Source organism: Molossus molossus, unplaced genomic scaffold (genome assembly GCF_014108415.1).
Source record: "Molossus molossus isolate mMolMol1 unplaced genomic scaffold, mMolMol1.p scaffold_m16_p_1, whole genome shotgun sequence".
NCBI classification, from domain to species: domain Eukaryota; kingdom Metazoa; phylum Chordata; class Mammalia; order Chiroptera; family Molossidae; genus Molossus; species Molossus molossus.
The window spans coordinates 109,283,472-109,299,167 of record NW_023425344.1 but is presented as its reverse complement, the minus strand read 5'-3'; the positions used below and the strand labels follow the sequence as shown (position 1 = coordinate 109,299,167).

Sequence of the window (15,696 nt, the reverse complement as noted above, 5' to 3'; positions counted from 1 at the left end):
TCTAGTTGGAAACCTTGGCTCATTTGCATATTTGTAATTGTCATTTACATCTGGCAAGCCTATTTTCCGTTTACATTGACTGCTTCCCGGGATATTTATAGGTGGTAGCTTACAGTAGCTGATTTTAGATTATAGAATAAGCAAAACTGCTTTTCAAATGAAAGTATCTCAGAAAATGCCTGTCCATTACAGATACTACGTTTTGAGACAGTGATATACTTCCACTCATTCTCATTTCTCCCTTCAGCTCCTACATTCCTACAACTAAGCTTACAAGCCAATAAATAGGGAAGGAGGCTTGAATATATCTGCGCTTCTCAAACTTTTTCATCTTAGGAAGCCTACCCAAAGTGGTAATACTGGTAAAATACACTGGTCAAATTAGAGGGGATTTCAGTATGTCTTTATATATATGATGTTTAAGATAAAAAGGCTTAATAAATAGGTGTATTTACTGCAAATATGGTTTGCTAATAGTGTTTCAGGATCTATTAAGAATTCTCTTTTAATTTATTTTTGTCTGACATTAAAATCAATAAAATAATGACATAATCACATGTGTAACAGATTGAAATTTATTAAGCATTTTTGTGTATTTCACCTTTTTTTATTTATAATGCGCATCCTCTTCTGTGTCTGTAGATCCTTCCCTTATGTGCGGATGAGCCCTGCTTCACTTTCTAGAATAAATCCTGATACATTTGGTATAATCAATGAACCTAAAATGACATCAAAATACCCCAAATCCATATTTTACAGTGTGGCTCACTCTTGGTGTGATATATTAAATGTTTGGACACATATATAATGACATCTGTCCAGCACTGTGGCATACAGATATTTTCATTGCCAAAAAATCCCGTGTGCTGTACCTTCCCCAACCCACAACTGCTGACAACCACAGATGTTTTGACTGTCTCCACAGTTTTGTCTATTCCAGAATGTCATAATTGGAATTTTACAGTATGTAGCCTTTTTAGATTGCCTTATTTGACTTAGTAATATACATTTAAGTTACCCACATGTTTTTTTCATGGCTTGATAGCTCGTTTATTTTTAGCTCTGAATAATGTCTCATTGTTGAATGTATCAACATTTATTTATCCATTCACCTACCGAAGCAAACCTTGGTTTCTTTCAAGTTTTGGTAATTGTGAATAAAGTTGCTATAAACATTCATATACAGGTTTTTATGTGGACATGTTTTCAGTTCTTTTAGGTAAAGATCAAGAAGTATAATTTTGGGGTTATATGGTAAGAATATGTTTAGTTTTATAAGAAACCACCAAACTGTCTTCCAAAGTGGTTATATTTTGCATTCCCACCAACAGTGAATGAGACTTTTCCTCCACATTCTCTCCAGTGTTTGATGGTGTTAGTGTTCTAGATTTTGACCTTTCTAATAGGTGTGTAGTGGTATCTCATTGTTGTTTTAATTTACATTTCCCTGATGACATATTCTTATTTGCCATCTTTATATATTCTTTGGTGAGGTGTCCAGGTGGCCCATTTCTTAATTGAGTTGAGTTATTTGATTTTTTTTTATTGTTGAGCTTTAAGAATTATTTGTGTATTTTGGTTAATGGTCCTCATTAGATGTGACTTTTTTATGTAAGTTCTAGACAAATATGTTACCTGTTGTTGAATGAAGTAGTCTATAGATGTCAATTAAATGCAGTTGATAATGTTGCTTTGTTCAACTATGTCCTTACTGATCTGTTGCCTGCCATATGTATCCATTTCTGATAGAGGGGTGTTGAAGTTTCTAAGATAGTGACTTCATCTATTTCTTTATTAGTTTTTGCCTCACATAGTTTGATTCTCTGTTGTTAGGCTCGTGTACAGTAAGGATTGTTATGTCTTAGACTGTTGACTTCTATAACATTGTACAACACCTTTTATCTCTTATAAATTTTTCTGATATGTTTTGAAAGCTAGGTCAAAATATTTCTATTAAAAGATAGTACTTATCACCTGATTCTCAAGAACAAGTCATTAGTTTTGTTTTATTCACTCACTTGACAAATATTTTTTGAGTGCTTTCAATGTGGTAGACTATTGTTTTTTTGGTCAAATGCATTAGGCATGTGTGATTGAATACAAACAAACAAAACAGCAATAACGAAAAACAAGAACAGCACAATAGACAATTGGTTCTATAACTTCCAACTCTAGAAAAGCTATTAACATTAAAAAATATTTTTTTGTGTGTATATGTTATGCATTGTGTTTCTCAAATACATTTGACTAAGAATTCCAACCCATACTCTTTCCAGCTAGCTCCCCCCCCCTTTTTTTCCTTTTTTAAACTAGAACATCAGACCTATTATCTAGATCTGAAAATATGTAATAGAAAATGAATTGTTTTAAAATCAAGTGTCACGATTTTGTTTTAATCATAGTTATTTATTTCCTCCGGAGTGTTCGTTTTGAGGAGAAAAACAAAGCTTGAATATCTGTTTTTCTGTGTATTTCTTTTAGATTGACGTTTTGACTTAGCAACTTGGACTTGTAAATACCATTTTAATTTTTACTTTAAGTCGCTTTAGGCAGAGTCTCAAAATTTGGCATGTACCAGAATTTGAGGGAGAATTTGCTAAACAGATTGCTGAGCCCTTCCCCAGAGTTTTTTTAAGTAGGTCTGACAGAGATGGGGCCCAAAAATTTGCGTTTTAAATGAGCTCCCAGGTAATGCCACTGTTTCAGAACCATTTTTAGAGGAGACTAGTTTATTATATAAAACATGGGGAGATGGATAGAAAGCCAATCCAGACTTCAATATTCAGCTAGGGAATTTCCACTGGCAAACTATTTAATTTTAGTCATCTCATCTATGAACTAGTAATGATTAAAATTCTACTTTCTCAGGTTTGTTGTGTCCAATGACAAACTATTAATTAACACTCCCTAATTTAAAGGCTTAATAATTTAAAGGCAGATATAAAAACCTTCAGTATTTTACTTTATACATAGCAAAAACTCCTTTGGCTTAAAATCTATTTCATAAAAAAACATATTGTCATTAGTGAGCCTTTAAAAATCCTGTTTTGGAGTTAGAAGATAAATAAATACCACTGCACTGTGAAATTTCTTAGACTTTACATTTTTCTGTTATTTTTTTAAATGTTTTTCTACATGCCTCACAAAGAATTATTCTCCAGTGAATGTCATATAATATTGAAATAGAAACTGTGGGTGCTCCTAATTAAAATAGTTGGCTTTGGAACCTTTATTATTGAATTTTGAGCTGCTAAAACCCCTAGGAGGTTATATACAATTTCAACAAATGTTCATTATTTCATTTTTATTTCATGAAGCTGGCAAAGAGAAATCCAAAAGCACTCTGCTAAAATTGTAAGTCCTTTTGTAAAATTGAGACACCTTGCATTTGTAAAGGGGAATTTTGGCATAGAGAAGCAGACATTTTTTACTGCTTTTATTTAGTGACAGTTACAGGAAATATTTATTGGATATCAGTTGAGTTTAAATCACTTTACAAGGTGTTCTAGATATTGTAATAAATTTGTTAAAATATGTACCTTAAGGTGTTTATAATCATATAGTTTCATGTTCAATGAATTTTTAAAGTTATGTATAAAATGCTATGAAATTTTTAGGTCAGGAAGTAAGTTTGAATTAGGAATTTTGAGTCTAGGAATCTAAGAAGGCTTGGAAGTGAGACTAAATTTGAGATATGCTGTGAAGGATAAATCAAAATCGTATGGAGGAAAGACTAAGAACAGGGTATTAGTATGCCCAGAAGAAAGATTGGTATAAGGGAGAAAGAAAAAGAAAATACATGATGTACTTGAGTAATTGCATGAACATGTACAATGAGTCTAAATCTGGGTGTTGAAGTTAAGTAATATATTAAAGTTGAAGCTAGATATTTGTAGAGAGTTATTCCTCAGATCTCAATGAGGTGAGACTTTATCCATAGAACAGTGGTGAGCAGACTGTGACCTGTGGGCCAATTCTGGCTTGATGCTTTTTTGTATAAATATAGTTTTATTGGAACTTGGCTATAACCATTTATTTCAGCAGTCCATGGATACTTTCATGGACTCAATGAAAGACAGAATTGAATCGCAGTAACAGAGATTGTACGGTCCTCAAAGGCTAAACTATTTAGTGTAGAGCCTATGTAGGAAACATCCCCTGACCCTATTAAACACCAGTGTAGTACATAGTGTGCGTCTGTGGGTTGTTAGTTACAAAAACATGACTAAATAGAGAGTTTACACCTGAATGCAACTTAATACACTGTTCCCTTTATCAAGAAGGTCTTTCTGTGAAAAACCAAACAAAACAAAACAATGTCAGTTTTCTGAACAGTGTGGGTAGTGAACTGATGTATATTTTACTGAAGTTTCTTATTTACCAACATTAGTTTAGCTTAAGAACCTCACTTGGAGTCAGTAAAGGTATACTGGAGCTTTCTCAGCAGGGTGGTAGAACCAGATGGGTATTTTAGAAAGGATGGATAAGATCAAACATAACTTTACTTTTTATGGTCTCTTCTGCAATACTACAGCACAGTGTAGAGGGCATGTGTAGAGTTTTGGAGTCAAACAGAACTGGTTTCAAACCTTGAGGAGTTAGCTAGTAAGGAGATTTGAAACTCAAGAAAGAATATATACTTCCCCTTGATTTATATTCTAAAAACACTATGCAAGAACTTTAATTGGTCTGGTTTAAGAAGCCTACTCCAGCAGTTGGTGGATCGGAAACGCTGTTCAGCATACACCGTGGAGCTCTGGGGGAGAGCTGGAAACATTCCACACAGCAGGAATGGTCCACTACACATACTAGATTAAGGCTACGGAAACCATGGTAAGAACTGTACTACTGAACAGTGTATTTCTGCTACTCATGAAGCTAATAAAGTTCATGACAACTCTTAGTAGATAAATCGATCGGTTCTGTTAAAACAGCCTACGATATTATTATGAATCAACAGGTATATGTCAACCTAAAGAATAAGCCTGAAGACTATGCCCTTCGTCTGGTATATTTACAAGATCAAAGATCAATTGATCTGACTTAAAAATATTTTAATTTGTCCATGCAAGAGTATTTTTTACTAATTTAATTCAAGTAAATACCCAAGAGGTTTTCAAATAAGGGGTGGGAGATAATATTTTAATTGCTTAATCTGTGTAATGGTATGACTTTAGAAACTGGTTGCCTGTGAACCCCAGGAGACTTTCTTTAAAATATCATAAACTATAAATCCGATTTCTCTTTATAAAGACTTTTTAAAGAACTTATACATCATCACCTAGGATCTTTCCATTTGCAACACCTGGCTGTATAACACTACTTTCTTTACACCTTTACTGCTTTGTGGTTTATGACATGTTTTATTAAAAAGGCTATCTTTCCATAAAACATCCTACTATATGCTTTGTATGAGAAAAGACTGTTTGAAGGCTGGTCGAGAGAAGCTGGTATTTTCTGGGTGATAGCACAGTTAGATGTGATCATTACCGTTGTACTCATTTTAGGAGGGGAGTTGATTTCCTTTGCAGGTACATGGTTGAATAATCTCATCCCAGACACAGGCAAATGTTTGTGTAATTCTTCATTTTTCCATTAGGAATCGTATATACATCATGTGCCCCGAGTTAATGCATATAAAATACACTGCTACACTGGTAACTGTGTTCATAGTGCGATATAAACACTCAAGTGCAGTTTTGTTGTTTGAAATTTTCAAATTGATCTCCTGTCATGTCTCTCTTCTTTTCCTGGCAGATGAGGAGATCTTTCAGGGATATCTAATTATAAAGAATTGCTTCAATAGTCTATTTATATTTATTCTTGTGACTGAATTTTCTTGAATTATGATGGATTGGCAAAATTAAAAATTACCATGCTTTTCATTGTATACTTTCTGGGATACGAACACAGGGACCTCCAGTTGAGCCATAGAATAGATGCTTTTATCATTGCCAGACCTGTGACTTGTAGTCATTTCGTTCCTCCATGGCCTCCAGATCCATTATGAGCTTTCTTCTGTCTTTTCTGATGGTTGGTTGTTTGTTTTTGACCCAGTCTAGAATCTGGAACATGTGATACTTTTTAGTTTGGTTTCATCGGAGTCCGTAATTCTCCCACTCCCTTCATCTTTTATGTCCACGTGTTCTACTCATTTTAAACTCATTTATTTTCTTTATCAAGTAATTTTGAGGGCCTACTATGAACCATGCACTGTATAGGAAACAAAATATACATGCTCACCAAACAGAGCTATAATCATTTTAACGTTTTGGAATAGTTTATCCAGTTCCTGTTTGTATGTATGCAGCTACATAACCCAGTATGTGACATACCACACTGTCTCAATTGTTCTACCTTTATAAAGGATCTTGACATTTGATAGAGTAAATTCTCCAACTTTTTTTCTCCTTTAAAATAATATGGGCTATGCTTAGTCCTAGGTATTTCTTTCTTTTCAAAAAATAAATAAAATTTACATCGCAGTTGACATTCAATATTATATTAATTTCAGGTGTGTGGTATAGTGGTTAGACATTTATATAATTTATGAGGTGATCCCCTTAATAAGTCTAGAATTGACCTGATACCGTAAATAGTTATTCTATTTGAAGCTTAGAATCAGTTTGTCAATTTCTGGAAAAAATATCTATGAAAATGGTGCTCAATCTCAGTGGATCTAAAAATCAGTGTGTCATTCATGTATTTTCTTTGTTCTTGGTATCTCTGGGAATCTGGGGTAGCAAGCACCCAAGGAACAATGCTGGAACTGCTTTCTCATTGAGACACAATTCAGAAAATCTAATATAAAATTCTACCTCTTAAAAATAATCTTAATTTATATCCTCTGTGGTTTGCAGGATGCTAAACTCATTACATTAGCAACAACTAATTGATACTGTTGTAATTAACCTGGTTATTAATAACAGGAAAGGAACAAAGGGAAGGTCAAATATTATAGGCATGTCATCTGGGCAGCTTAGCTAGAAAAGCACAACTTTACACTCCACAGGGGTCCAACAGAGGGAAGTAAAGTTGGGGTGACACGGGTAAGATATTTGCTTGTCAATTATACCTGGGAAGAGGTCATCAGCTAGAATAGTCATGGCCACTGCAAGGGCACAAAATCTGGGATAGTGAATCCTCTGAACAAAGAAACACATTCTCTTGTGTCTCTTGGGGCTCTTGTTGCAGGGGGCATGCTCTCTTGGCTCCCCTGCATTTGCCCACATGGCTAATGGCCGTGCGGACCGCACACACAATGGGTAATGGACTGGAACTGGCCTGAGCTGAACTGGACCCGGCCGCAACATGGACAGGAAACTTGGACACTGGCTTTGCTTCTAGCTTCACTGAATCCCCAGCTGCACATCTTCCAGGACTGGATTAAGGGAAATGGGACTCTGGAAACCCAAAGATATAACACCATGCAAATAAAAATTACTCATCCTCCTATGCAAGTCTCAGAAAATTCACTTTCTTGAGATGTATCATCAGGACTCCACCTCCAGCACTCAGTGGGGAAAGGGATAACTCAGCTTCCCTGATGACATAATGACATAAACATAACCACAAATCACAGCTACCATTTATTAAATATATACGATATGCCAGGTACTGTGTCAGATACTCCACTTACTCTATTTCTAGTTCCTATTAAGATCGTACATGGAACTATCCATTTTACAAATGAAGAAACAAATATGTTCTGAAAGGTTTAATAAACTACCTACACTTGGCCCAGCTAATAAATGATGAGGCCAGAGGCCAAACCCTGTGTGTCTTTTGCTCACAGTCGTGTTCCCAATGCCTTTGACGGGCAAGACTGGGAGGACGAAGTCAATACACTTGTGGTGATTGAATGAACACTTTTGTCTTTCGATCTATCTGCTATTAATGACTCACATTTAATGCTCAAATGATAAAACTTTCAAAACATAAAAAGGTGTTAATAATTAGCAGGTTTAAACTCTATACTATGTGGCATCATATTTAGGTGAGAAAGTGGTAAGAAATCTAATAAATCAAAGAGAGAGTTCCAGAATGCCCAAATTGTGGGGAATGCATCACAGATATGTACATGTGAAACCTATATAATCTTATTAACCAATGTCACCCCAATACATTTAATTTTTTTAAAAAGCTGTGTGTTACCTAAGACATCTTTAAATTTTTCTTTTCCTTTTTTTCTTTTATTTATTTTATTTTATTTTTCTATTTATCTTCAGATAGAGTAGGAGGGAAGGAGCAAGAGGGAGAGAGAGAGAAGCATAGATGTGAGAGGGACACATCAACTGGTTGCCTCCCACACAACCCCTACCAGGGCGGGGGACCAAACTACAGTTGAGGTATGTGCCCTTGACTGGAATCAAACCCACGACTCATTGATCGATGCTCTAACCACCGAACCAAACCTGCCAGGGCTTCTTTTCTTTCTCGAATTGATCCTGAAAGTGGGGGCATAAAGTGCCCTGTCCTGTATGGCAAGATTGCATTGATATTTACTTGTTTTCATCATTATTTTTATCTTTTATTTAGAGTTAGGAAAGAAAAGACATACTACGATTATCTACCAGCTTTAAAAATTACGTTTAAGTAAAACTGACCTAAATTAATAGAGAGTAAATTTGAACCTGGTAGCCTTTTAGATCTATGAAAAAACTCCAGGCTAGTTTCCATTCTGTTGTTTTCTTTATGCTTTATTTATATGTATTTTTGTCTTTTTTTAATGTCCCTTCTTAAGGTATTCAGTGCTTCAGCGTCTCATTTTACTTACATGAAAATAAGCTCTACAAAGTAGTGAGAATATTGACAGTATCACTGTAATACAAAATAAATCCACCAAGTTATTACACATTAGACCTGGTAATTTCATCCTTTACTGTAATTTACACACATTGTACCGATTGATATGTGGATTCAAAATCAAAATAGAAGAATTATTTCTGCTGAAAGTTGTGAGTCATCATTATGCTATAAAACATTGTTAACACTTTTAGGAAGAACTGTAGAAGGATAAAATATGACCAATGGCAAACTATATTTTATGATTTTCTTTTTTATTCTTATCTTATAAACACATCATATTTTCCTTAGAAATACCACACATGGCTGGTACTTGTATGCTGACAGCTCAAATGGAAAATTTGGCGACGTGGCCGACATCCTCACTCCTGTTATTTCACGCACCGGGCCCACGTGTAGGCTGGTGTTCTGGACGTACATGAACGGCGCCACGGTCGGCTCTCTCCAGGTACCGCTTAGAATATTGCATTTTCTGAATCTGTGATATCACAATTCATCATGTATAATTTACTGTTATCAAAATGTAGTCTACTAATAAATGAAAATGAACAATGGTCAACACTTTACTAGTTTCAACATGGTATGATTGGAAAAAATGCTTTCGCACAATCGGACCTGAATGGCTAGGAGGATGTGTTTCTTTTACTATTGAATTTATGGTGATTGTCTTTGTTCGGAGGTTATAGCTTCTGTGTAATACAGTTTTATACCTGAAATGGTTCATGTAGATTTCAGTGTCAATGTTCTGAGAATAGCACAGATGATTATACACACTTTAGTAAAAACTGAACGGGCATTCTTCGTGTCGTTTTTGATGGCAGTGATGCGCCAGGAATCTTTTTCAAATTGTTTCTTTGTAAAAGAAAGTTGCATTTCAAACTCATAGAAGGTTTCAAGAATCTCGTAGACAACATTATACCCTCGCTCATTGTTTCTGAAGCATCTTTTATAGGAACAAAGTCAGTTTTTACAATACATACCTACTTATTTCTACTCAGTTTCTTTCAAATTGGAATGATTCCCCAATCTTCTCTAGAATTGTGTGACATTGATATCTTAAAAATTATCATTCAGCGATGTTGTAATGTTCCTCAATTTGGATTTGTTGAATGTTATATATTTTTTTCTGCAACATCACCAATACTGCGTTAATTTTACTGTATCCCATCGGTTAGTACATGCCATCAGTCTCTGTCTCAGGCCTCTTGGCCCCTTTGTTATCAATAAATATCTGTGGCCCTGGCCGGTTTGGCTCAGCGGTTAGAGCGTCCGCCTGCGGTCCGGAGAGACCCGGTTCGGTTCCCGCTAAGGGCATGTACCTCGGTTGCAGTTTGTCCCCGGCCCTGGTTGGTCGTGCGGGTGGCAGCCACTCGATGTGTCCCTTTCACATCGATGTTTCCCTCTCTCTCTGTCTTCCTCTCTCTCCCTCCCACACTGTCTGTACAAAAAATGGAAAAATGTCCTCGAATGAGGATTAAAAAAAACAAACAAACAAAATAAATAAATAAATAAATATCTGTGAAGATATATTTGGAGAGTATGTAAAATTCTGATCTCAATTTAATTTTACCTACTATTTTTTGCACCCTTTAGTATATTTTGATGGAGTTAATTTTACTATGATGATTATCTCATTGTGATTTTCCAACTCAATTATTTTGTCTATATTTGTAGGTTGATTTTATTTTGTAAAGAAAAAAAAAAAAAACAACCCAAAACTTTCTCTCCATTTATTGATCCATTTTGATTCATTTATTTATGTCAGTGTGGATTCAATTTCTTATCCATTGCGTTAATTATCTAATGGTTTTTAAATTGTTGCGGATTCGGTCATAAGAGTCCCTTTAAGCTGACGATTATGCTTCCTTGACAAGCCCCGTAGTCTTTGATTATTTCCTTTTACTGTGGCCAAAAAGCTGTGCTAGATTCATCTTATTTTTATCCAGTTCCATCCTTGGAGTTAGCTGTTTCTCCCTGGGGCCCTGGTTTCTTTCAGAAGACTACATTGTACAGGCAAACCAGTGAGAAGTCCTGGAATCTGAGTGCACACCCTAGGTCCTGTCTTACCGAACTGGAAATTATACAATAGACAGCGTAGCTTGCATGTAAAATGTAGACATACATGATTTACATAGAAGAAGCCAGCTCAGTTTTTTAAAGCATCTCCATTTATACTCAGTTTCATAGCTAATATAACATTTTCCAGGAAGCCATGTCTGAAAAAATAAATTCCAACAATGCAGAACTGTTTATCATGAGCAGTTTTAGACCAGAGCTATATCTTTAAAGGCCGCCATAGATAAGAACTATCCCCATGTCAAATACCATTAATTTGATTTTTAGAAAGTCTTTATTTAGCGTTTTTGCAAGGGGATTACACTTGGGTTACCTGCTTTCTCTTTCCCCAGTAAAGAAAGAGAAACGGAATGCAGACCAGCTGTTCACTTCTTTCCTGGTAGCTTGATTGTAGTTTTAATATTAGGTGTTTCCCCCTCCCCCAATTTCATTATTGTCTTATTCCAGAACTTTCCTGGCCATGTTAAATACTTATTTTTCCAAGTAAAATTTTAGATACACATATATTATCTTAAAACTGCTGTTTTTTATTAAAAACATGTTAAATTTATGGATGAATTTTGAAAAAATTGTTTTCTCTAATATAGATGAGACTTCTTAACAAAAAACAATTTAAAAGTAAACTTTTTTGTATATATATGTATGTGTGCATGTTTAGTAATCTAAAAGCATTCAAATAGTCTTGTGGATTGAGGTTGTAATGTATCATCTGTTTTCCATTGATTTGTAAGAAATATCTTTAAGCAAAGCAATCAATACAATTTACTGCAAGGTTTTCATTAGAAGAATGAGAATTATTTACCTAGTATAGTTTGTAGTTGAGATTAATTATCTAAAATATGCTTTTATTTTTTTTAGATAAGATTTTGTATTAGTAGATGAAAGATTATAAAACAATATTAACATTTTATACATAATTATACAAGTTAAAATAGTAATAAATAATGATCCTTATTTTAACATTAAATGTTGCATTACTATGTTGCATGAACACAATTTTCCTTAGTAAATTTTATATAGAGTTACGATTCATACAAAGATCTACTCATTCTTTCTAGTGTCCATCAGAAATTATTTTTATTTTTTTAAGACATTATGTTTTCTTGACTTTGATAACATGCTGAATTTCACAGACCAAGAATTTGGTGATATTTTTGCTGGCCACATATTATAAAGTCAAGACTCCAGAAAAGCAGCCATTTGAACTTAATTTTAAAAATAAATAATTAAACCAGTAAAAAGTACCTTCACTTTAAAAAGTCAAAACCATCACAAACCCTTCACCTGAAAATTCTTTGACTTGTGCACATTGTATTTTAAAAAATATTTTAATGAAATGATTAAATAAACTATCCTAGTCCATTATTGTAGAATATGGAATTGTTCTGCATTTCCTAGGTTTCTTCAGTTGCTCTCTTGGTGGCTCACTTTGTATCATTTGAAAAGACGAGCTGTTATCATTTGTCTGCTGAGACCGATCTGAAGTTTCCCTTGGAATGAGAACACAGTGTTGATGAGAAAGTGTAGCAGGTTTAACTAGCACAGCATGAGTTGATGCCTGCTCATATCACCCACCTGTGCTGTTAAATGGAGTGAGCTCCCACTGTAGTCCATTCACTGTCCCCACTGAACCCAAGAAGATGAGGAACATCATTCTCAAAAGAGTGTTTACTAAGTAATTTGTGCTTTTTTCGACTCTATGAACCTTATTTAATATATAAAATTCCAATTGTTACTGCTGTCAGATTTTTAAAAAGCTAACATAGGCCCTGGCTGGGTAGCTCAGTTGGTCAGCACATTGTCCCTATATGCCGAGGTTGAGGGTTTGACCCCTGGTCAGGGCACATACAAGAAGTAACCCATGAATACATAAATAAATGGAACAACAAATTGATGTTTCTCTCTCTCTGTCTCTTGCCCCCTCCCTCTCTCTTTTTCTCTACCTTTCTCTCTATATATAATCAACAAATAATTTTTTAAAAAATGTTAAAAAAAAAAGTAACATAGTTAGAGTTTTAATTAAATGGTGCCCAGATCCCTTGGGACTTGACTGGCAGATATCCATGCTTACTTTTATTACACGAAGCTCGTGAGGTGCCCTGGAGACACAGTGCTGCATAGAAAACAAAGACATCGAATAAAAAATGTCTCCGCTTTTCTCGCAGGGACTTCATGTTGATATTAAAATTAAAAAAAAAAAACAACTGGAAAAATTCTACATGTTTAAAATATATCAAGACAAAGTATTTCAGCACTTCTTACTTGATTTATCTCTGCAGGTACTCAGCAAGAAAGACAACGTTACTTCCAAACTGTGGGCTCAAAGTGGACAACAAGGTGCGCAGTGGAAAAAAGTAGAAGTGTTTCTAGGCATTCATTCAAAAACACAGGTTTGTAATCCAAGTACTTGGGTAATAAGGGGTTTTGTTGATTTTCTCCTTTAATCCTAATTTATTGTCTTCATTAACCATCTCCTTGTCCTCCCATTCCATTTTTGATTTGTTATGAAGACATATAGCATTTTTCACAGGATTTTCCAATTTCAGAAGGTTCTTACTTCTCCCAATTAGACAAACATGCTTCTAGAAACATTTAATTTTAATGGCGATTATCCTCCATTCCACAATCAGCCTCTCATATACAAAGAACACCTCCCTCTGTTTTATAAATACATATATTTAAAGAGACTGTAGAGTTACTACATTAATTTGTTTAAAATTTGATAAAAAAGATTTGTTTAAAGTAGATTGTTGAACTTTATTAGAGATAATAGATTTACTTAATTCTAAAATATTTGGGGGAGAAACAAAGCTATATGATGTATTTGTGTTCACATAGACTATAATACTATTAGGAGGATAGGAGATATATATATGTGTGTGTGTGTATATATATATCAATTAAAGAAAAAATATACATTAAAATGTTTAAAGAAACAATTAAAGAAAAGAACATTCATTAAAATGTTTAAAGTGAAAATAAGTATGTGCCAAGATATTTGGTATAGATTTTATTTTTTATGGATTATCAAAAAAATAGGAGCTCCATGAATGTGTGTGTATGGTTTAAAATTTATATTTTGGCAGAATGGAGGTTTTCTTAGAAGGTGAGACAAATATCTGTTATTCTTAACTGTGCAAGGCTTAATTCTATGAATTTAGAACGACTTATCTCTAGATAGAAGCTATATTTGCTAATTATTACATTTCTAGTCCTCTGTATATAAAGCAGAAGTAGCCAATTCTGCTGTGAATATTCAGTACCTGTATCTACAGTCATGTGCTATGTCTGATAGATTAGCCCCTCTCAACTCCAAGGAGAACCCAGGATGAATACAGCTGTGTGAAGGCGCAGATACAGCATTATCCCCAATTTCTTGGACTGATGGGTGTGATACATTCAATGTATGTTTGGCCTCTTGCTGGAATCTAGTTTTGTTTTTTTTGTTTTGTTTTTTCTTAATGGGCCATTTGTAGATAATTTAGGACATGAACAAGAAATCATTTCAACCTGAAGAATAAATATTAGAAAGCAATTTAATGGCCTTGCACATTATGAAATTTATTATTAAAATAATTCTGCCTGTTTAATCTCCAAGATCTTTTAACTGAGGCAAGAAGAATCCTCAACAGTAACATGTAGAAGATTTTATTGCTTCCAGATATAGGTTTCCACCCGAGGGAATGAAATGTTAACTAGTTTTGTGTAAGTAGAATATTTGTATGATAATATCATGTAAGAAATAACCATCAAAGGGGATTTAAGCAAGAGGAATTATATATTAATTTAGCCTTTCTAAAATTTAATTTTTCACATATTGAAATTTATTGTTTAAATCTTTTTTTTTACGTGATCCATTCATTTTTTTCAGTGAAAACTTTTTAAGCACCTACTATGTGCAAAGTACTATGCAATTGCGTTAGAGTATGAGCCATCATATTGTCTGTGATTCTCCCATGTTTCCTTTAGTCTCAGAAAGATGAGTGGCTCTAACCCTTGAGTAAAAGTGTAAGATATTTTTATAAATTACATGCTGAGTCAACACTGGGTAGTTTTCAGAGTTTTGTTTGGCAACCTGCCAATTTAAACAGAATCTCCAAGTATAATACTTTTTATAACTAGAGCGATCACATATATAACACTAAATGCCAAGTACTATTCTGTGAATTCAAAAATACTTCTTTGGTTTTCACCAAAAACTGTATGAGGTACATACTATTATTATCACCATTTTACAGATTAGAATCCGGAAATACCTAGAAGTTAGGCTACCTGCTCTAGTTATGTAACCACAAAAGAGCAGAGATGAGCTGTAAACACCAGTATTATCTCTGGCAGGTTTGGCTCAGCGGATAGAGTGTCGGCCCGCAGACCATAGAGACCCGAGTTCGGTTCCCGCTAAGGGCACGTACCTCGGTTGCAGTTTGTCCCTGGCCCCAGGTTGTGGTTGTGTGGGTGGCAACCAGCTGATGTATGTTTCTCTCTCTCTCTCTTCCTCTCTCTCTCCCTCCTGCTCTATCTGAAGATAAATGCAAAAAAAGTCCTCGGGTGAGGATATAAAATAAATAAATGAACACCAGCAGGTCATCTTGAAGTCCATAATCCAACTGCTATACTACATTGTTCCCCACATTTTATAAAATAATTGATCCTGCTTTTATTCTACCAGAAAAAGTATATATTATAATTGCTCTTTTTAAAAAGTCTAATCACATTTAATATTATAAAGTCTATGGAATCTTAACCAACACTGTATAGAGCATTGAGATACAATTGATGATTTCATCATTTGGACATGACAGGCAGCTGAGATTG

General features: G+C 34.5%; 1 protein-coding gene across 1 annotated transcript in view; it reads left to right on the top strand.

Annotated features, from left to right (window-relative positions):
• Window positions 1-15,696, top strand: part of MALRD1 (MAM and LDL receptor class A domain containing 1) — a 594,562-nt gene that overhangs the window by 182,250 nt on the left and 396,616 nt on the right. Inside the window, 2 exon segments of the mRNA XM_036270540.1 lie at window positions 9,097-9,253; window positions 13,161-13,271. Of these exon segments, the coding sequence (XP_036126433.1) occupies window positions 9,097-9,253; window positions 13,161-13,271 (268 nt within the window).